Source organism: Carassius carassius, chromosome 14 (genome assembly GCF_963082965.1).
Source record: "Carassius carassius chromosome 14, fCarCar2.1, whole genome shotgun sequence".
NCBI classification, from domain to species: Eukaryota; Metazoa; Chordata; class Actinopteri; order Cypriniformes; family Cyprinidae; genus Carassius; species Carassius carassius.
Window position 1 is genome coordinate 5,153,802 of NC_081768.1, and position 24,303 is coordinate 5,178,104.

The following is a 24,303-nucleotide window of genomic DNA, read 5'->3' on the forward strand; positions in this document are numbered from 1 at the left end:
TTCGTGAGCAAGTGATGGAATGCTAAATTTCTCAAAAAATCTGTTCTGAGTAAACAACCTCATCTACATCATGGATGGCCTGGGGGTACATTTTCAGCAAATCTGCATTTTTGGATTAACTATTCCTGTAAAACTTACTTTAATAAACATGATCATGTTGTAAACAATTCAGAATAAGAAGCAACTGTGTGTGCTTCTCTACAGTAGGTCTACAGACTAAACAGATCGTAGAGAAACTCATTACCACAGTTGAGTCTCTCTTGGGTCCTCCATCATCGGCCACAACAGTGAGAGTGAATGAATCAGCCTGCTCTCTGTCCAATAGTCCCGTCACTGTAATACGGCCCTGTAAAGCACACAAAATACTTTATTATATTACAAAATCCATGTAGAGAAAATACAAAATCTTTGCTAGACTGAATAAAATAAGAATGATTTTCACTAATGTAAGACAATCCAGTGATTTTGGCCACTTGATTTATTCACACCAAGCAGGATTTTTCACCATGTCAAGCTGGTAAAAGAAACCCATTCTAAACCCATGCTGTGTCATTTTCCCTACTGGCTTCATTTCTTTTTGTTTACCTTGCGAGAAAACTCACTGGATATTAACTTTTAGGTTCATGTGTCCTTTCCTAACATTTTAGGCCAGACCTAGAAGAGGGTTTTTTTTTTTCTCTCATATTCTACACAGATTTTTGTGGGGGGAAAAATCAAACTGGATGGATTTAAGCACAGCAGATGTGTTAATCAGACGTGAGAGCTCTAGTCAAACACTGACCTGCTGACTAGTCGATTAGTAAAAATGAGTCATCGTCTGTGCCCTATCACATAAAGTATTTTCTTTTTGGGTTGCGTTTTCACTTCCTTGCATCACTTCGCTCTCGGTGTAAACATGCATTTAGAAAGACATCAAAAATTCACATCTTAAAGGTAGGACAGGCGATTTTGGAGGGGCTAGCAATAGCAAGCTATTTGAAAGCATAAGATCCCACCCTCTCTGCAAATCACTCTCCAAAGCCACGCCTCCCCCAAAACACCTAAACACGCACAGGCAGACCAGAGGCTAACCAGCGACATGACGAGAGACAATGTTGGTGGAGGGTTGAATGCAACGCTGTCTTATGCCTTTCACTGACAATATAAATACATATAAATACATTAAGACTGCTTAACTAAGTGATTAACTACCCTGCTTTTAAAACCACCACACTCATTACTGATTCTCTTAAAATATAACCTGTCTATTAGGTTATATATCAAGTTATCTCACCGTAACACTGTCAATCTTAAAGAGCGCCAGAGCAGCAGGTGAGGTGTTGGGGTCGAAGCGGTACGTCAGCTGGTTCAGGTTATCAGCCGACTGCGCCTTCACCTGAACCACCTCTGTTCCTGTGGCAATGTTCTCTCTCAGAGATACTTCGTAACCAGCCGATAGAAAGGCCACAGCTTCGTCCAGTTCATTGAGTAAAGTTACATAGACGGTACAGTAGACATGGTGGAACGGTGGAGACTGATCTGTGGCTGAGATGTTCATTAAATAGCTGGTCTTGGTCTCGTAGTCCAAATAATCCACAGTGGTTACCAGACCCGTACTCACATCCACCTCAAATTTACGGTCAGAACCAGAGACCAGAGCATACGCTACAGCGCCCCCATCACCTAAAATATGAGAGAAAGCAGAAGGCTGGCATTAGTAAGATTTTTCTTTGTGAAGTAAATTATTGTTTTTTTATACAGACTAAATCCAGAAGCACATTCTGTACACAACAGACAAAATCCAGAAGAGCTGTGGCAACGTCTCCAAGATGGTTCAAGAAACCTACTGTTAAAAGTTTTAGGCACTTTGCTGCTGTCAAAAATACTGTAATGAATATATTTTCTTCATTAATTAACTTCTATTAACTAAATTAAATCAACATTTGGTGTGACCACCCTTAGCGTTTAAAGAAGCCTTTGCCCTTTTGTGCACTTGAGCATAGTTTCTCAGGGAACTTAGCAGGAAGGTTTCTTGAAGAATCTTAGAGACATTTCCACAGTTCTTCTGGATTAAGTCTGTCTCTGTTTGTTCTGTTTCTTCTTGATATAAATTGCTTGAATTTACTTTCAAGTGTCACTCTTAGTCCTCCAATGTCGTGAACTATTTCAATGATGATCTTTAACTATATACAGTATCTACATGACTGAACTCTAGCATACAGCACTTTAAACCTAAGGCCTGTGAAAACACAGCTAGTTGCACGTCTGTCCAGTTTATGACGAGCTGGACATCATCTATGAGGTAGTGAAACAGGGAAGCAGAAGTGCAACAGAAATGTTGTGATATCAGAAGTCAGAACGAACTTTATTGCCAAGTATGTTTGCACATACAAGGAATTCGTTTTTGTGTCACAAGCTTCCGACTGTAGTGTCGTCTGCAAACTGCAGGAGCATGCCAGAGGGGTCAGAAAAGGAGAAGTTATTGGTGTACAGGAAGAAGAGCAGTGGGGAGAGAACACAACCCTGAGGGGCACCAGTGTTGGTGGTCCAGTTGTTGGATGTGAATTAACCAAATTCTCACTAGCTGCTGCCTGTCTGTCAGAAAGCTAGTGATCCACTGACAGAGAGCTAGGAACAGAGAGCTGGGTTAGTTTGGTTCGGAGGAGTTTTGGGATGATGGTGTTGAAAATGGAGCTAAAGTCCACAAACAGGATCCCCACATAATTCCCTGTTTTGTCCAGATGTTGCAGGATGTAGTGCAGTCCCATGTTGACTGCATCATCCACAGACCTGTTTGCTCAGTAAGCAAACTGCAAGGGGTCCAGTAAGGGTCCAGTGATGTCTTTCAACATCAACATCTCAAATGCCTTCGTGACCACAGATGTTAAAGCAACAGGTCTGTAGTCATTAAGTACTGTTATCTTGAGTTTCTTTGGAACTGGGATGATGGTGGAGCGATTGAAGCAGACAGGGACTTCGCACAGCTCCAGTAATCTGTTGAAGGTTTGATTGAAGCTGGTCAGCACAGGTTTTCAGACATGCTGGTGTCACACCGTCGGGGCCTGGTGCCTTTCCTGGCGCACATCATCTTCACTGATCTGTGCAAGTGCAGTAGTGGGGGAGAGGGGGGCTGCAGGAAGTGTGTGGAGAGATGGTCAGAACGGGTGTAGGGTGTTCGACTGGGAGTTTCAAATCTACAGTAAAACTGATTCAGGTCTCAAGTCGTTGATTCACCTCAGTGCTGGTATATGGTCTTTTGTAGCTGGTGATGTCTTTCAGGCCTTTCCATATGGAAGCAGGGTTGTTGGCAAAAACTGATGTTCTAGCTTTTTAGTGTAGGTCCTTTTAGCCATTCTAATCTCCTTATTCAGTGTGTTTCTGGCCTGATTGTACAAGACTCTGTCCCTCTTTCAGTAGGCTGCCTCTTTGGCATGACGGAGGTGTTTGAGTTTTGCTGTAAACCTTGGCTTATCATTGTTGAGTCCTGGTAGGGATGCACATGTCTTCACAGAAACTGATATATGATGTTACAGTCTCTGTGAGCTTTTCCAGATCGTTGGCGGCAGCTTCAAAATCATTTGGCATTAAGAAACAATGGAAAAGTACAACAGAGCTTGAGCTATGTTAGGTGCATGACACAAACCCACTTACAAAAGGTCAAAATAAATGAGAGGTGTTATGAATACACAACAATAGCACTCACAGAAGTTCCTATCAGACAAATTTACTTCCTCAGTGATCTATTCTGGTTCACAAACACGTTCAAAGGTCAAGAAGAGAGTGTGTTTGCACAGGCTTGTGGGTTGATTGCGTTGTGTACCTGTGTCGGGGTCTGTAGCTCGGACCACTACCACAGATGTACCAATACCAGCAGTCTCTCTGAGCCCCAGACGATTGTACTGTGTCTGAGTGAAGACTGGAAACTCGTCATTCACGTCCTCAACGTACACAATCACCTACAGACAAACTCACAATCACAGTCTGATTCACAACAGACACATACTGCTACACACATTATATTCAGTACTTGTTTTATTAATAATAATAATAATAAAACATTTATAGCTAGATTTAATACAATATGCAGGCAGTGTTAACTATGTAAAGCAAGCATTGTTTTAGCAACCTTGCATTCAAATTTGAATCTGTTCTGATATTCAAAGCACACTTCATCTTTTAATCAGTTCCCAATGGATTAAATCAAGCTCTTTTTTATCACTGAACATCCATTTTAACTTGGAAATGTGTCACATTATGAAGCAAAATGGGTTGCAAAGAAGTATTTTACATGAAAACATAAACCTGTCCAATAAGGGATTTTCTAGGGTGTGCTATATTATTTTTCAGACGCACCCTGACAGAGCTGCGCATGCTGCCCTGGTCACTGTTGTAGGCCTCCACCTCAAGCACATGAGAGCTGCGCGTCTCTCGGTCCAGAGCCACAGTTCCTCTGCTGATGAGTCCAGACAGACTGTCCACAGTAAACTGACCATTGTTGCCTGCAGATAGCAAATCACACACACAAACAAACACACAGCCAAACAGTACATCAAAGGCTGAGGTTGAAAACAATAGTGATAATTTATGTTTCTTATAGAATTAGTCTCTAAACATTTTAAAAGAAAAGAAAATTGTTAATATTGTCTGTATTGTGGCAATATCTTTATGACAATTAATCACATTTTTATGAATGCTACAGGTATTTTCTGCTGAATACAGAATGAAAGGTTAAAAAGGCTTTTAATCTTTTAATTCAACCTTATTTTCTCACATTTCTGAATTGTGAAATATGAACAAAGAATAGCAAGATATAACCTCACAATTATAAAAACAAATATTAAAATTCTGATTTTTTTCTTCATAATTTTGTGTGTAAATATTGCAAATCTGACTTTTTTCTCTGAATTCCAAGTTGAGACATTGCACATTTCGCAATTATTTTTTTTTTCTGTCAGTAAGTAAATTTTATCTCACAGTTCATTTTTCTTCTCACAATTTCAACACTTTAAACTTCTCACACTTTTTTCCGAATTTTGAGATTATATCTCCCATTTCTGAATGATATTTAGCAAATCTGCGAAAAACTGTACATAAACTGAGAATTGCAAGACAAAAAGTCACAAATGCTTTTATTTATTTAGTTCCCACACATTTTTCACAGTGTGCCACAGAAGACTGAAAATACTCAAAATATTCCTATATAAATATTTTTTACACTTTTTTGTACATTACATTGCAACAATGTTGGTTAGTTAGTGTAGTGGATTGTTAGAGTGCATCTGATCAAAGCACTAAGATGTGACATCAGGGAAACAGGAAGAATAAATAGGCCTATAGTTACCAGAAAGAATCCGGTACAGAACTCTTCCATTCTCCCCCTGATCTGCATCTGTGGCCTGAACCTGCAGATAGACATAAACACACAGAATCACATGTACTACTAAATAAAGAAAGTGGAAGTAATGCTTAACTCACTGCACACCTATACAAGCCTAAACATTAATATAACCACAACACATATGATACTTTATTAACACACAGTCAAACTCTTAAACACACAGTTACGATTGGACTCATATTTTCACTGCCACAAGTGAAATGTGTAATTTCTTCATAACTCACAACACAAAATAAAATGTTTTTTTGTCTCAACCAATAACATGAGTTAGAACCATTAAACCTAAAATAGCAGTAAAACACACAGTATGAAATGGCTAGATTTCAAATACCCTAATGAATAGTTATATTTATTACTTACAGTTACTGGACTAAATTATTCCAGTGAGTAATATAGTTCATTAGCCCAACTGCTGACTAGTTATGGTTTCTAAGCCATAGAAATTAGTTACATTTAGAATGTTTAATCACAGGTTCAAATATGCCTTTACCAATCAGAATTCAGAGTCAGGGCTAACTGTTTTATTGACGCAGTTGTGTTTGGTGCCACTAGTAGCATAGAAATGAAACACTTCACCTTTAAATGGTCATCATGGCATGACTATGAACTCACACGGGCTTGAAAACACATACAACTTCAATGATCTCATAAATCCCAGAAACAATGATCAGATGTTGTTCCTGAATATATTTACACACATAAATTCATCATGTAGAGCAGTAAAGACCACACTAAAGACATTCGCATATTAGTCAAATCCTACTGACAGTGAGGAGGCCGGCCCCTCCTTCAAACTCATTAGCTTTAGAAAAAGATGTGGAGAGGAGAAGAAAGGAGTAGAGGAGGAGGAGGAGGAGGGGGAGAGAAAGAAAGCAGGGGTCTAGGGGGGTCTCTTGGAGAGAGATGAATAGAACAGGCAGACCGGACCATACCAACACATGGGGGGTTATAACTTGAGACTGAAAGTTTGGCTCAGAATGAGTGTTTAGTTCAAGAAACACACTGCTATGGTCTGCTGATCGCAAAACACAGAAAGACTGATTTTGAGTCTCTCTGAACGGATATCAGTTCACATATCCTCATCCCCATTTTCCAGGCGTCTCATCTCCAACACTCTTTGTGACAACGTGATTTGAATCAAGGGGAGCTTTGGAAGAGTCAACCACATCTAAAACTAAAGGTAAAGCTGAACCACAAATTATAATCTGAAAAAATAAATGTTAATCAATGAAGCCCTGTTGAAAACAAATTGTGTTTTGAATGCTGGTGTCCCTATCAGGCTTTTTCATTTGCTGGTCCAAACCCGCACAAACCAGCATGAACCAGCATGGACAAACATTTAGCAGTGACAAAGGCATTTTATTTTGCCATGATGTCAGTCATAAATTACATGGGACAAGAAGATATGTTCACATTACTGTATTTCACTAATTCATGAATATGCAGTGTCTAAAATCACAACATAATACAGTAATTGCCACAGAGATTACTATATGGTGGAATAGTGACATTGTGTAACACATTGTTTACACTATTGTTCAAAAGTTGAAAAAAGGATGCAATAAATTTATCAAAAGTGAAAGTAAGTCATTTTAGATTGTTACAAAATTCTATTTAAAAAATTTCAAAAATATGATTCACCACAACTGTTTTCAACTTTGATAATAATGTAGCAAAGTAGCAAATCAGCATATTATAATGATTTCCGAAGGATCATGTGACACTGAAGAGTGGAGTAATGCTGAAAATTCAGCTTGAATATATATCAAATATAAAACAGTTTTTTTAACTAAATTTGAGACAAAAGCAATTTTTAATGTCACTCTTTGCATTGAAATTCATTGACAAAAAATCACTTTAAATTAGAAAAACAAAGTGTTTCACTAACAATAGTTCTCATCTGAGTGGCCTTTTCAGCCTGTTTGTGGCATTTAAGATGAGGAATAATTTCATGTCTCAATGTGTTTTCACCAAAGCGATAAGTCACACTCTGTGTGCTCAGAATTTAACATGCTGACATTTAGGAGCAGAGAGGCAGAGTAATTTGTGACTTGGGTGCTAGACTGTGCATGCAAGCTTGCAAAAATAAATAAATAAATAAATAAAATCAACCACCCACATTTCTCACCTGACTGCTCACTTAGTGGGGCACCAACATTTTTAATGTCAAATGCCATTTCAAATGTGTGTTTATGGGAGCGATGTAGGCAAGAAACATACTGTACTTGATGCAGGCAACTGCATTTACCTCTTTGTATGTAATTAAAATGTAATTTCACATTGCTACCTGCTACTGGAGGGCCAATGTCATGCTCCAACCCACCAAAACATACTCTCCTGGAAGACTGTAGTGATCCTGAAGGCCCTGATGAGCTGGTTTGAATGGGGCTGGAACTAAACTCTGCCAGACTGCAAGACAGGACACCTCTGTCTTACTGTGATGGTGATGGAAATATCTGTATTTACTGTAATTTGCATACACTGTAAAAAAAAAAATACTTCTTAGTGTTTAATTAGTCTGTTTCCAGCAATGCTGCTTATAATATTAAGAGTGTGAGTGTGTTTAAAGACAATGTATCTTAGGGTATTTTAAAAAGTGTATAGTGTATTTTGAATAATTGGGGGGAAATGCCAGTACAATACAACAAACACACTCAAAGATTTTACTGAAAACAAGCCTTAATTCAAGTAAATGCATCTTGTTTTAAGGATTTTTTAAAACAATATTTTAGCTGGAAATGTAGACAAAACTTGTTAAGGACTGGTGCAGAGCAGCCAGATTCTCCTCCAGCTGTAGCTGGGCCATGACATTTGTTGATCTACAGGAGAAAGTGATGGTAAAAGGCCATGCTGAAAAGCGATGCTGTGAATGCCGTGTTGTGTAATGAATAGCTGTACGACACATTTGTGTGTGTATTAGAGAGAGACAGACAGAGAGTGAGTGAGTGAGTGAGTGGAACAGACTCTCGCTAATCTGTAATCAGTGCAGTGCAATATAAATCTACTATACTTTGACCTGTCTTGACATTTCTTTGGAGAAATCACTCAGTCATTCTGATTGTGATTGAGTGTTGCAGAGGAGAGCTCTGAGCAGCATGTGTAGAGCTGCTAGATGGTGACGATTATAAGGTGTTTGTAGGTGAGCAGTCCCACCACCACAAACCACGCTCTGTACCCAGAGGAGAATGTGCTCAGACGCTGCTCTGTCTCTGTTCAGGAGGCTTTGTGACCTGTTAACACTGCTTCAGATGTTTCTCCTACAAATCCTGACAAGCAGTGTTATTTTAGTATTATTTCATAGTATTTATTATTCATTAGAATATGCTTTTATTTTATTGTTTTGTTTAAATTTGTGTTTTTGTCATTTTATTAGTTTTTGTTTTAAAAAAATCACATTCAGATTTAATTCAGTTTTATTTTAGTTTTAGTCATTTTAGTACTTCAGCTTAGTTTTTAGGTTTAAGTTTAATACTTGTGATTTCAGCTTTTTCAGTTAACAAAAAGAATTTGAATACTTTTAGTTTTAGTTAATAACAACAACAAAAAAACCCCATTTCAAATCAGACTACTGGTGATATATGATTATAAGCACAGAGCTCCTGAAATGAGATCACAGGCTTCAAAACACTTTTGATCGCAGATCATCTCGACAAATCTAGTGCGAGAAAGTATTTTAAACTCACATGTGAGATTGCTAAAAGAAAAAAGAAAAAACACCACAGAACAAGATTCCCTTTTTGAGAATGAAACGCATATTTTTGACCACTTTGACACATGCAAGCACTTAGCGCGAAGATGCACGAAGATGTTTTAGGCCTTTCGTTTGAAAAACAAGTCTGTTTGCTCTCCATCTCTTTGCTGCCTAAAAGAAACAACCGAGATATTAAAGAGTTTTTTTCTATTTAAGCATACACAAACACCTGTTAACCACATCCTGGCATCTTGCATGAGGCTCACTCAAGCACACATTCACACAAGCTTGAACCCATAGTGTCAAAAACACCTCTCTACTATAAACACACTCCTCTCAACACAGATTTAACTCTTCCTGTTTTGCATCTCTACAGATCCAGGAACGACATGGATATTCCCTTCAATCGGTCCCTCTCTAATCTTTCACTTCCGGTTTCCCCAACATCTCTACCTCTGGATCTTCACCATCCCCTCACGACCATCATCATCATCGTGTGTCTGTTTGTTCTGTTCGGGGGCTTCGTGACCTTTCTGGCGGTGGGCTGCCCGTCGGGAGGGTCCTGGGGTGTGGATGGAGACTGCGGACAGACTCTGTCCAGCGAGCCTCAGCTGAAGCTCTGGAAGCGTTTGGGCTCGATGAGGCAGTCGTTTTCCTCTGCGCCGACCTTCAGAAGACCCGTTCAGCCATACATAGCCCAGAGCAGGAAGCACTCATCAATGTCACCAGCAGAGTCAAAGACAAACGACTCCCACACATATATTACTATACCGGCTCTGCTGCAGTTTTCCACTGAGATATAAGCTCTATTGCATCACCTAGTGAGCTGTCTTGCTATTTAGTACCTACATAAGCAACAGCCTTTTAAGTGACTGATTTAGAGTGCATTTCATAGGCAACTACTATGTGCACCACAGGAAACTTGACTCAAAACTGATTTCACAGGAGTTGTAAGCTTGTTGCTAATCTAGTGATGTGATTCTCTAATAAGCACAAAAATGCATGACAAGCAAATCTGAAATAAAAACATTTACATTTCATTTAAGCTGACTACTTTATCTATAATTTCATGTATTGAATGAAATGCATTTAATATGAACTTGTCTGTCATTTTCACTGAGCTTAGTGCATTGCATTCTGGGGTTAATGTATATTTTCCATGAAGGATGCACGTGATGCTGCCATGGTTATTATTATTAAAAAAAAGTATTTAAAACCTTTGCTAATCAAAAGAAAGTAATAAAATACATTTAAATATTAGAAAACATGATAATTAAACTAAAATTAGCAATTTTGCTTTGGCAACTAACAAAAATAAGTTTAAAATGTCCAACTGGAGATAAATAAAAACTTAAACTGAAATAAAAATAAACCTAAACAGTTAGAGTAAAACACTAATCAAAACAACAAAATAAATTATATATTTAATCACATACACAATCTTATTATAAATTTATAAAAACACAAATTAAAATGACATATACACACACACACACACACACACACACACACACACACATACATATATATATATATATACACACACACACACACACACACACACACAGACACACTCAAATAGCACTGGGTGCTACAGCTTAAAACTTTATGTTAACAGTATTCAGTCAAATGGAGTTTGCTTATTAATCCCTTAAAAACACTTAGGCCATAAGTTTACTAGGTTTTGAAAAATAGCTATAGATATGTACCTATACTGTAAGTGCACAAACATATACAATCATAGCAAACACAAGAGCAGAAACTGCAACCTCGGCTAACAGCCCTGACAGAGACAGCCAACTCATTTCATTAACCATTCGCTTCAATCGAAACAAGAAGTGTCTCAACAATCCGACCATGTGGTGGCCGCAACTCTATAAACAGCTGGACGTTGCCTAAATCACATTCTCTGCTGCTGAGGAGACTAACACACATGACCTGGATGAGCAAAGACCAGGTGCTGTCGGAGCAATGGTGGCCATTTTGACTGGGCATAACAACATTACTATTTATCTAGGGGAAATTCTGATTCATTTGCATGAATGTAGCCACAAGAGGATCTGTACACTTAAATCACACTTCAACATGTCTGAATCATATAGCATTAGAAAATAAAACAGCAAACCCTTTTGCATTCATTCACATTTGTTTAACCACTGACTTGTTCTACTGAAAGCAGTGTTAGGTAGGTTACCCCTAAAAAGTAACGAATTACTAGCTACAAATGACATTTTCAACATTGTAATTAGATTGCTGTACTAATTACTCTCTGTAAAAAAGTATTGCAGTATGTATTTCTTTCTAAATCCCATATCAGCCCTGACCAGTGGAACAATACAAGGACAGGCATGAAACTGCTCCTTTAACTCTTACACATTATTTACTACATAACTGCAGGGCCGTCGCAAGTGGGGTGAAAGGTGGTGACGATTATAGGGGCCCACGGGCGAAGGGGGGGCCCCGGCGATCTCAACCCTCTGGCTGAGGCTAGCCTAAAAAGACAATCAGGACAGTTGACAGGCCACTGCTGCGTGTTGTCACGAAAGCTTATCATTTTCATGTGTTTTTAAGCATGACCACTTTCCAATATAAACATTCAAAAGAGTTTAAATCATTCAAACACAAGACTCGAAAAATCTCAACTCTCGCGCTGTGTTCGGTGCGCACGCATCTCACACTCTCAGAGATCTCCCGCGTCTGACAGACAGCGACACTGAACCGAGCTCTCCTTTGCGAAGTTCTCCTCAAACTTCCTCTTGCACCTGAACGAACAAATACAAATTGCGGTTTAAACGAAAGGATGTGAAAAAGCCCATTTCAGCACCACGGTGTTCTGGTGTTCAGGGCTCACGCAGAGAAAGGCATCTCAAAACACTTTTTTTAACACAGAATTTGCCTCTTTTTGCTCTTGTACCGACAAAAAACATACAAAATGTGTCAAAATACACGTCTTAGAAAGTATGTTCGAAAAAACTTAAGCTAAAGTAAACAGTTGAGAAAAATATCAGATGTGTATTATATTAGATGCTTCATCGTCTCTTAAAATGACCGCGCCTAATTTAGCTACAAGCTGCTGTAATGTTAATCCAAGAAAATTAAAGAAAATTAAGTTTTAATAGTAGGTGCAGGACACTATAATTAATTTAGTTAAGAGAGTATAGCAAAATAAAGCGAGCTGTGACATATTATACCCAAAACATCTTCATACATTGGACTACGAAATTGATAGAAAAAAAATGGGACCAAAAATTATTCAGACACTTTGACCTCACCATGTTTTGCTTACGTGTTTTTTTTTTCCAGAATTGCTAATGCAACCTTTTCACACCACAGACTGAACAAAATTAAGCATTGCTAGGTAATTGTTCAACAAAGTATTGATAGTTGTGCAAATATTGTCATACTAACAGTTGTCTGAAGTTTTGGTTGATTGTAATCCATTACATATCTTTCTATCAAAGTTATCTGACATTATCAAGATGAATTTGTTCTGACAGTTCAACCCTGAGTTCTTGTCATATTTTATTACCATTTTATAAACTAGAGCAAATAAACTGTGATAATGTAAGAAATGTTGAAGTTGTCTGAATACATTTTGGTTTGACTGTTAATTTAATTTTTACAGTGAAGACTATGCAGTGCTATTTTATATTTAATTAATATAAAATATTAAATAAATAAATAGAATGAACATATAAATTAAACAATTTCAAACAGGGCCCCCTGGTACAGCCTGCACCGGGGCCCCGCTAACCCCAGCTATGGCCCTGCATAAATTATTCTTGAGCTGACCAGAGTTTTTAAAGGGAGAAGGTGACATTAAAACATATATACTAACATTGTTACATTTTTATGTTAAATTCACTATTGTTTTATATGGAATTGTTCTATAGTCTATACAGTATTAAATGCAAGTATATCAGTAATTAAATTACAGTAAAAAAAAAAAAATTCAGAATAATCCATTACTTTACCCTTTCAAGAGAAAAGTAATTAAATTACAGTAATTAATTACTTTGAAATGCAGTACACCACACTGCATTTAACAGCCATAAAATCATTGTTTTAATTCTCTAAACAATGTAAAGACATGAAAAAAAAATTGTTTGGGTCTTAAGAGGTTAACCGGTCCTGTATATTTATTATTTTAAAATTTAAAACATTTCTTTTTGAGAAATGTTTTACCTTAAAATATCTTTGGGCTATCTTTAAATAAGCACTTCTGACATTAAGTGTGCTTCAAGTGTCCAAATTTAAATAACTGTTGTTGTGCTGCTGTGACTCTGGTTTGTTCCATGACAGCAAATTTGTGCAAACTAAAACAAAAGATGGAATGTTCCCCAAACTAACTCCAATAACAGTTCAATACCAACTTCAACATATGGAAAGAGGCAAAAACCCTTTGAAAATAAGAACACGCTTTATTTAGTCATGAGTTGGATAACTCTGCAGAAATGATTCTGCTGACTTTGTAGAATGTTGAAAGCGTCGTCATGGTTACCCTATTATGGCACTGTTGCCAGCCTAGAGATCGTCACAGTTTCCACCACAGTGGAACATGACATCACAGAAAACCACTGAAATGTCAATGCTGCTGTTGTTACAGACGTAACAAAAATATGGCTTCACGTGATGTGTCACAATACAGTAGCAGTATTGAAATAGTTCTACTGTTGTTTACTGTAATAAAAATGATTCTTTTCAATGTCAATGAGCACAGTTTTTCTATATCAGAGTGAATTTTGAATATGAGCGTGTACCTGTAATATACTAGTTCCTCTGGGTATGTTCTCCAGGACACTGGTCTCGTAGCTGTTCTGGAGGAATATAGGCCTGTTGTCATTGACGTCCAGCACCTCCACAAATACTGTAGCTGTTCCTGTCCTCCGACCTCCCGCTGGACCGTTATCTATGGGAAAACCATCAAAAGCTAGGAAATGCTACTCTCAGTACAAATAAAATACAATACAAAGATCAAGGTTGACCAATGCATTTCTATAATGTTTCCAGTAGTTCAGGATTACTGGATAAGCATTTTTGTAACACTTTAGATTTGGGAACACATATTCACTATTTACTTAAGAGTTATCTTTCAAATGAATCATAATTTGCTGCCTATTGATAGTAAGTAGTTGTTGTTGTAGTAGATATGTTTAAGTACTGGGTAAGGATGATCTAGAATATGGTCATGCAGGATAAGATATTAATATGTGCTTTAGAAGTACAGTCTATATGCTAGTAATATGCAATGAGTAATGTTCCCTGATCTAAAGTGTGAGTGGATTATTTCAAAAAGATTAAACTCAAGAAAAGTTGGAATTCTAGCTATATTTTGTTTTTCTAATTCATATTATATGCATTCTAAGTTTTAATATTCACAGGTTTTCTATGATCGTGGGAACCCTTATAGCAACATAGATACACCGCCACAATACAGCCTTTTTTTGACTTACTGGTTAGTACTAGTCATCTTTAAATAAACAATAGTTAGATACATAATAAGATAAAAAATATACATATCTTAGCTAAAATAAATAAATGAAATATTCTTATTATCAAACAAACAAACAAACAAAGAGTCTTCCAAAACATGCATTTCATTCCATCATAATTAACTTTTAGAATCAGACAAGAATAATGATTTGACTTGACACAACATTCTTAGTATTGAAGAAAGTGGGCAGCATATTTATGCACAAGTTCATTACACAGGTAACAGCTGCAGTCTTTCTGAACGCTGCACTCAATTCACACAGGAAACCACAAAAATTGCTTTAAACTCAAAGTCATTCAGACAGGAAGCTGCAGCAGATCATACCACATGTGCACACACACACATGCATAACCAATTGTTTTAACACCTATATAAAACTCACCAATTGCTTCAATCACTAGGCTATAAGAGGCCTGAGTCTCGCGGTCAAGACCAACCACGGTTCGTACTACTCCGGTCCGGAAACCCACGCTAAACTTTCCATCCTGGTTTCCTCCTATAGGGACACAAATACATACAGTACAAAGAAATCACACATCAAGCCATTGGTCCGAAACCTAGTGTGCTGCCCTAAAGCACACCATACTAACTATAATGGAACCTCATTATTGACTGATTTTGAATGTGCTAGCTATGCGCCGACACATAAACAGCATTCCTCACAGTTGATTTTGGCATTAGCATGTTGCTAAGATGATGATGTTGTCCTATACTCTTCTTATAAGCATAAATACATAGCATGCACAAAAATTTGGTTTGGTAAAATAAATAAAAAATATATATAAATAAAGTTAACTATATCAAAATAACTTTCAAGAAGGTAATGATGTGATAATTTTCAAATAAGCAGAAAACACATAGCATGCACAAATATCTGGTAAACATTGTGAAAATCAATTTAACTATATTAAAATACTTTTCACCAAGATAATGGTGTGGCACCTTTTAAATAAGCAAAAAATAAATGGCACACAATTTTTTCCTCAATTTGTGAATTTATAAATAATTTAAACACTTTTTTTTTTTTACAGAAATAATGTTCGGTAATTTGCTAACAAACAAAAAACTTTTTAAAGACAAATTTAACTTAACTTGACTTAATTTACCTGTATTTAATATTTGGTCATTTTTAAAGCAATTAAGTTATATTATTACTTTTCACAAAGATAATGAGTGGCACTATAAGCAAAAATATGCTGCAAAAACAACTTTTTACTAAATTGGTGATTTTATTATTATTTTTTTTTTTTTACCAATGTAATTAAAAATAATAAACCAAAAATAATGTGTTCATTTTCTAACCATAAAATAAAAAATTGCACACAAAATAGCTGATTAAGTAGTATTTTTTTCCCAATTGAACTATATTTAAATAACTTAAGATAATAAAGATAATGATGCGGTGCTCTTCTAATAAGCATAAAAACATATCACATATGATCTGTGACCTTCTGCACTCTGACCTGTGATAAAATAGCTGAGCTCTGCGTTAAGACCCGTGTCATTATCCATGCAGTTCAGTCTGACCACCACATAATCACGGGGCACGTTTTCATTCAGTGATACGTTATAAATGCTGGGAAAGAAGGTTGGCGTCTCATCATTCACGTCCAAAACTGCACAGAAAGAGTGACAGACATTAAGACAACTTAGCATTTAAATCTGAACACAGCCGGACAGTGATCCTGCTCTGTACCTGTGATAGTGAGAGTACTCGTGGATGTTCGTGGAAACTGGCCTGCGTCATATGCAATGATCCTCAGATAATACTGGCCAATCTGCTCACGGTCCAGCACTGCGGTGGAAACCAGGACTCCTGTGGTGGTGTTGAGCCTGAAGTCCAGCCGCGGCATCCCCATTTGGAGGGCCATGGTTACAGCACCATTGTCACCTTCATCGGGGTCCTGCACCTGCACCTGAAGGAGGAAACCAGCAGGGGGCGGCAGAGCGTAGGACAGTGTTATTACAAGAACTTCAGTAGAAGTTGACATTAAATCAAAGATGAGCCCAAAAGTGGATGGGTTTTTTACGCCAAGTTGATTTTGAGTTCAAAAAGGGTTCCAAGTTTTTTTTTTAGTTTTACTGTTTTTGAAAGAAGTCTCTTATGTTCATCAGTTACATTTATTTGGTCAAAAATATTTCAAAAACATTGTGTTTTAATTTTATTATTATTATTACTGTTTTCTATTTGAATGTAATTTGAAATGCCATTTATTTGTTCTAATTTATTAAAAGTATCATAATTATAAAAGGTAATATTGTGCAATTTAAAATGACTGAATATATATTAAAATGTTATGTATTCCTGTGAACAAAGCTACATTTTCTTGCTGAATCTTTGCTTGTTTAATTAGAGACTCCAAGTCCCTGTTGAGACTTCAACCAATCAAATGCTAACCCTGAAAACAGATGATCCAATTGGAAGCCCCTCTGGTACTTCAGCGACAAAGGGGAGGTTTAAAAAGGCAGGATCGTTATCGTTGAGGTCCAGGAGGTTCACAAACACCGTAGCGCTGGCTGAAGAGCGCAGTGGCGGCGTCCCACCTGAAGAGGGCAGCACAACAAAAAGTTACTGCATAACTGAGTTTCCTCTAGTCATTAGATCCACTGAGGGGGAAGAAATTCTTAAAACTGAAATGTCAGTTTATATTGTCAAACACAACTGTCAAATATACTGCCAAAACAGTCTAATGCGTTTGTAATGGAGTATTAGCTTACTACGTGGTGAATACTGTACAGGATACACTGCATAATTTTTTTTATAAGTGAAAAAGAAAGCATTAAACAATGATACAAATTTTAAACAATACATATTTTGCTATATATTATTGTGGATATTATTATTTTTTAAAATGCTTGCACCTGGATATCTGGCATATAATACATTTTGTAAAAATAAAAATACTTTTTATATGATTTTGCCCAAATATGTCTCAATATATTTCAAATGGAAGTTTGATCAAATAATGAGCACAAAAAAATAAAAAATATATATATTTTTTTAATAATTCTGGTTAATTAAAGGTTTGTGAAAAGTCAGGCCAACCACACTGCATTGTGGGATACAATATACACATATACACTATTTTTTGATGCATTTATTTGAATCAAATACAGTAAAAAAAAATGTACACAATTTTTTTTTATGTATTTTTAAATATTTTAAAATATATTTTATTCTTGCAAGGAAAAGCTGAATTTTCAGCAAAAAAAAAATAATTCTTTGCAACATTATAAATGTATTTCATTTCACTTTTGATCAATTTAACACATGCTTGCTGAATCAAAGTACTATTTTTTAAAGTCTCACTGACTTATAATGTAATAAAGAAAGTTTGCATATTGCATTTGGTAAGACCATTATGTTAGCATGCTATTCTGAACACACAGACTAGACAGAAAGACAGCAAGACAGGCTAGACAGTCCAGAAATAAAGAGACTGAACATTGGCAACTGTAAAACTATTTTTTTTGTGACCTCAGAGACCGAGTGAGGCATTATGGAGAGCTGCTTACGGTCGGTAGCAGAGACAATGATGGTCCTCATAAGCTGTGCGGACCGGACGTTCTGACTCTCTCTGTCCAGCACCGCCCCACTGGTGCGGATCTTCCCAGTGTTGCGGTTAATCGTGTAGAAGGGGTTTTCTGGACTTATAGAGTAGACCACCGTCCCATTATCACCATAATCAGGGTCCACCGCTAATACCTGCACAGAGAAGCAGAAGAAAAAATAAATCTTACAGGACAGAACAGAGTCCTGAGGCACAGAAATTAAATCACACCAGCCCTCTCCCTAAAGAAGAGCATGATGGGAGATTTATGCATGGGACATAACTGTATAAAACCCTGGGCCCGTATTCATAAAGAATCTTAATGCAAAAAGTAGCTCCTAGTGACAAAATTCTAAGAAAATTCTTAGAAATGTGGGCATTTACTCTTAAAATTAAAGAAAACATCCTAGTAAAGAAAGAAGTAATTCAGAAAGCATCTTAACCCTTAAAAGAGGTCTTAAGGTCAAACTTGTTAGGAGCACAGATGAGGACTTTTAAGAGACTTAAGAGTTTCTTTAGCAAAGGAGAAAAAGGCAGAAAGACGAAGAGGTAGATGAAATGTGTTGCAGACAATGGATGACAGTGAGTTAATAAGACGCTATAGATTAGATCGTGCAGGGATCATGTTTGTGACTGATCTTATTAGAGACGTGCTAACATCTCCGACACAGTGCAGAAATGCCATAGCGCCAGAAATTAAAGTAATCACTACATTACGATATTTGGCAACTGGGAAAATGCAACAATGCAATAGTGATGATTTGGGTCTGTCACGACCTTCTGTAAGCAGAGTGATCACACAAACAATTACAGCACTTTCAGAACATCTTATTGTGTCACAGTTCATTTCGTTTCCACTGGACATTCCCACCTTGCATTTATGAATCTAGCAGGCTTATAGGTGCGCACAAGCAGTGGGAATGAACCCTTAATAGTTTGTGCTATACGCTTCCATGTCTGCTTCTTGTGTCTTGCTGTGACACCTGGCCCGAATTTTCCTTAAAGAATGGTCTTGTGTTCATCCACTAACTGGGCTAACAGTAAACACTGTTCCTCTGTCCAGTTTGGCTTTCTCGCCCTTCTTGGTTTTTATTCCATGTTTGATACATTAAAACCAACATTCAAACCGCCACTTAAATAGGACAGCAATTACTGTACTTGGACGCATGGTAAATATAAAAAGGATTTATATACACACATATAATGTGTGTGTGTGTGTGTGTGTGTGTGTGTGTGTGTGTGTGTGTGTGTGTGTGTGTGTGTGTGTGTGTGTGTGTGTGTGTGTGTGAGAGAGAGAGAGAGAGACAACGGTCAAATAGGAAAAATTATGCATGTAAATTCAAAGTGAGAATTAGAATAGACCCTATACTTAAAATCACTCTTTTTTTCCTTCTTGGACAACCAACCAATCACAGTCTTCAAAAGATGGTGTCATACATAGCAACGGGGTCAACCCCGCCTCCTCACTAAGATGAAAGTTTTTGTCTTTTCCTTACTCAGAGTTGCTCTCAGATCGGTCCCGAATCGCTCTTAAGCTAGGACTCCTACATAAAAGTTTTTAAGCTAAATTAAGAGTTTTCTGAGAGGATTCTTAGAATCTTTATGAATACGGGCCCTGGCTATTATTTTTTTTTAAAGAGCCAATCAATTATTCACAGTGCTGGTGGAGAAGCACTGAAATCACTTAATTGGTCATTAGAGAACAAAGGTTCTGTAGGTCTTTAATTATTAAAACAGGAAGGACCAGACAACAGTGTTCTCCATCGATTAGAAGGAGTTTAAACAGATGATGTAGAGCACAGGTATAATGTAAAGTTTATCTAATTGATTTGAACTCTGAGGGGGATATTTCACACACAAATTTACTCAGGCATGTTTATAGACCATTTTAAAGCTGATATGTGTGATTCTGTGATGTTAAAATATGTTCTCCTGTCCCAGCTTAATGTGCAGCCATTTTCAGGTCGATTCCCCTGAAATGTTTGAAAACTCTGCAACAAGAAGATGCATTGCAGAAAGTCCACTTTGGCTGTTTAAGGAAACATCCAGTGACAAGGGGCTGTCAAGCTTCATAAATTATAAAAAGCACCAAAGAATAAAAGCAATCCATATGAGTGGATTTCCTGAGGAACGCCGTTGAGCAGTGGATGTACTTTAGATACATCTCCTCCCCAGGCCACTCTGAAAGATCTACCAGTGAGATAGGATTCAAACCTGCCCAGTGATGAGAGGGCAGACAGGAGGATCTGATATTTCACCATGCCAAAAGCAGCAGATAGATCCAGCAGAATAAGAAATGATGTTTCGGAATCAGCTTTTGCAATCCACAAAGCTTCTGTGACTGACAATTGTGCAGTCTCAGTTAAATGGCCTCTCCTGAAACATGACTGGTTAGCGTCCAGTTTGTTGTTCTGTGAAAGAAACAATGATACCTGGTTGTAAACCACTTGCTCGAGGGTTTTCGCTATGAATGGAAGGAGAGAGAGAGAGGCATGTAGCTGTCTATAAGAAAAGTGTTTAATGTAGGTATTTTTAGCAGTAGGGTTACCAGAGCCTGCTTGAATGCAGTGGGGAAGGTGCCAGTGAGGAGAGATGTGTTTATGATGTGTATAAGTTATGGTAAAAGTGTGGGCGAGATTGCTTGGAGAAGTTGTGAGGGGAATGGGTCAAAAGGGCTTGTTGTAGGATGGCTGGAGAGGAGAAGAGAAGAGAAGAGAAGAGAAGAGAAGAGAAGAGAAGAGAAGAGAAGAGAAGAGAAGAGAAGAGAAGAGAAGAGAAGAGAAGAGAAGAGAAGAGAAGAGAAGAGAAGAGAAGAGAAGAGAAGATGGAAGTTTTATCAGTGGATGTGGTTGGTTTGAGGTCCTGTGTGTGGGAGGCTGAGAATTGACTACTGATTGTTCTAGTTTTGTCTGTGAAGAATGTGGTGAAATCATCAGCTGTTATAGAAATGGTGGGAGGTGGTGGAGGGGGACAGAGGACCATCCCATTCTATTCTATTCTATTCTGTCCTGTCCCGTCCCGTCCCGTCCAGTCCCGTCCCATCCTATTCTATCCTATCCTATCCTATCCTATCCTATCCTATCCTATCCTATCCTATCCTATCCTATCCCATCCCATCCTATTCAAAGTGTCCAAAAAATCCTAGCTATGTATACTGTGCTAGACTAACTGAGACTTGTCACAGCACTTGTATACTGTTGCTCTCTCGTTGGTCTGATTGCTTCTATTGTTCCCCTCATTTGCAAGTTGCTTTGGATTAAAGTGTCTGATAAATGATTTAATATAAATGTAAATATAGAAAAAGAATAGGGAACGCTAGTGTTAGAAGGTAATTTTTATAATAAGTTAAAAGAAAACAAGTAGATAGGATAGAAAAAGAAAAGAGAAGTGTTAGAGGATCTTTTATGAAAGAGAGTAAATTATTACTAATATATATATATATATATATATATATATATATATACAGTATATGTTTGGTGAGTTATTACTTGATTAAACCACACTATACCACTATGGTGAGTGGTAAATGGAGTTATGGACTCAGAACCCCTAACCGAGTATAAAAGTTAAACATCCTTTTGAAAAAAAAAAAATTTTATTTTACCACTGGCAAATAGTTTTTTCTTGCCTTAAAAAATATAATTCACAGAGATTTCTGTGTAAAGCAGAAAAAATAAATATATTCTGGAGACATTTGGTTTTTACGTTCACTGTCCTGTGATTTAAATTATCCATCCATTTCTTCCTTTGTTCTGTTTTATATCTCTCTCTCTCTCTCCTGCACGGTGTCCAGCAGGGTAATGAAGTATGCACTTGACTCTGGGCTACATTTTAATTAGTCATCGGAAACCTCCTAATGAAGTTCAGGACTGGATTGTTTATTAACGGACAATCAGGGGCATATTTAGCCAAAGTCAGAGCCAGTAAAAAAAAACACCCTAAATATTGACGAGCAGAGGGTGGAAGTCCAAGGTTTCTGGAGGCCTAACCACATTTAACTTCAACAACACAAAGCCACATATCAAATTCAGCAGTTTTCCAAATTATTGTAGAGCCATCAGTTTTTTGTTTACTCTTTCCTCAGATCCCATGGACAAGGATATTTATCACAGTTCAGTTCATATGATTTATATTGATTGCAAAAATGCCAAGATCTGGCTGAAATCACCAACTACTATATGTGCACCAATCTGTTCAGATACAAAGTTGGTTACCATGTAATGACAAATGTCTTTAATATTTTTAAAGTCTATTACTGTGGTAAAATTGATCTAAAAAAAGCAGGTCAAATGGTCTCTCGTCTAATTGGGTGGTCTTTGGCCAGAATAAATTATAATCTGGATCATCTTTTCAAGTCAAGTGATAATATTTGTATAGAGCTTTTTAGAATCCATGTTCTTTTAAAACAGCTTTATAGAAAAGCATGCCTTAATGTCTTAAATCTCCCTTTAAAGAAGCCAAAGGTGACGCCTATATGTAACAGTCTGGCTCATTGAGACTGTGTAATGATTAGTGGGTGGTAAATCTGAAATCAATGATACAACTGTAAGGCCAACAAAGTGGCAGCTCTTTTAAATAATAACAGCAGTCAACACTGAAAAGTAGCAGAAAAAGTATGTAGTGGTCATAATGTCCCCTATGATTACAAGCCAATGAACCACTTTTACCGCTATTTAGCACCAACTGTTGTATAAATCACACACTTCACCTTTAAAATTAGTTTTTTAGCAGCCTGCATGGGAACCTGATAAACACGATGTTGCTTCCTAGTGGACTAATTACCCTGTAAACCCTGAAATACATAAAACTAGTCCATCGTATTACAGTTTAAAGGGGACCTATTATGTAAAAATCACTTTTTATAAGGTGTTTGAACACCTGATTATATCTTTTTTATATAATCCCTATAAGCGATAAATAGTCTCTCAGAACAAGCAATTCCAGATACGCCCAACGTACACGTCATCGTAGGGAGAAATCTTGAACATTTGTGACAGTCTCTGCCATATTAGCATAGACACATGCCTGAGTGGAAAGCAGCAGTACACCATTACTGTTTTCTTGCTGTAGCTGCTTGTCAGTGCCAAAGAGGCATTATAAGTGTTGTGTTTTGGCATGCACAAATAGGAGTCTCCATAGATTCCCTCCATCTGAGCTGCTGAGAACACTGTGGTTAAGTTTAATTTTCGAAGGAAATGTTCCGGAAAAAATCTGAAAAAGTCCTATGATTGCGCCAATTATTTTAAGCCGGACTTCCTCACAAACAACGGTCATTTCCATGCTGGATTTTTGCAAAAGTTGATTCTGAAAGCGGTATTAATACTAGGGATGCACGATATTATCGTAACGTTATCAGAAACGGAATAAAGGCTTAAAATGTAAACGTCGGTATCGGCCGATTTGAAACAAAAAGGCTAATAAAAAAAAATAACAAAGTTTATTACTTCTAACAAATACATTTTTGCTTCATATTAACTAAAAATTATTTGTTTATAATGTTGGCACAGGGGAAACTTGGTGTTGTTTCAAAACAAAGAGAAATATATATCAGTATCGGCATCGACTATAGGACAAAATGATTTGAAAAATATCGGTTTATAAGATATAGGGAAAATCTAATATTGTGCATCCCTAATTAATACCAATGCCAAGTGTGCAAATGTCAGCTCCAGACAAATAGAAGTCATATTCTGTTTTCCAAAGCCTTTCTGAAAGAGCTTCTTGGATCTGTTGCTAAAGCTACCATTTCTCTGCTTGTTTTTACTAATGCTGCCTTCACGTCCTACCAAAATGATTGAAAATTAGAATGTGGTAGTTATAGTGCCCCATTACTGATTTTTGAGAATTACCTTTCATGCAGTGTGTAACACAGCTCTAAGTGAATGAAAACATCCTGCAAAGTCTTAAATCTGAAAGTGCCCTGTGTATAAAGTTATTGTCTCTCAAAAGAAATAGTCGACTCTGAATCACTGAAACAAGTCATTTTTAAAATTAATCCCAAGCCATTTCATGTTGATGTCAACATGAAACATTAGTATATTGCCTGCCCACTTGTTGGTCTTTTCGGGTTGGTCTGAATGAAAATGCAAATTCATTCTTTGCCACTAGGTGCCACTTTTGGAGTGGTAAAATAGCTGTATCCCCAGTAACGCTTTACACAAAGCAGCACTGTGCTCACAAACGCTGCTTT

General features: G+C 37.2%; 1 protein-coding gene across 2 annotated transcripts in view; it reads right to left on the reverse strand.

The window, feature by feature from the left end:
* Positions 1-24,303, reverse strand: part of LOC132156771 (cadherin-23-like) — a 235,750-nt gene that overhangs the window by 35,821 nt on the left and 175,626 nt on the right. For both annotated transcript variants that reach the window (XM_059565791.1, XM_059565790.1), the window contains exons 22-32: positions 18,079-18,268; positions 16,961-17,106; positions 16,259-16,478; positions 16,026-16,178; positions 14,945-15,058; positions 13,829-13,977; positions 5,321-5,381; positions 4,333-4,478; positions 3,800-3,935; positions 1,274-1,662; positions 245-346 (exon numbers count right to left, since the gene is read on the reverse strand). In XM_059565791.1, coding sequence (XP_059421774.1) covers positions 245-346; positions 1,274-1,662; positions 3,800-3,935; positions 4,333-4,478; positions 5,321-5,381; positions 13,829-13,977; positions 14,945-15,058; positions 16,026-16,178; positions 16,259-16,478; positions 16,961-17,106; positions 18,079-18,268 — 1,806 coding nt within the window. The remainder of the gene's footprint in view (positions 1-244; positions 347-1,273; positions 1,663-3,799; positions 3,936-4,332; positions 4,479-5,320; positions 5,382-13,828; positions 13,978-14,944; positions 15,059-16,025; positions 16,179-16,258; positions 16,479-16,960; positions 17,107-18,078; positions 18,269-24,303) is intronic.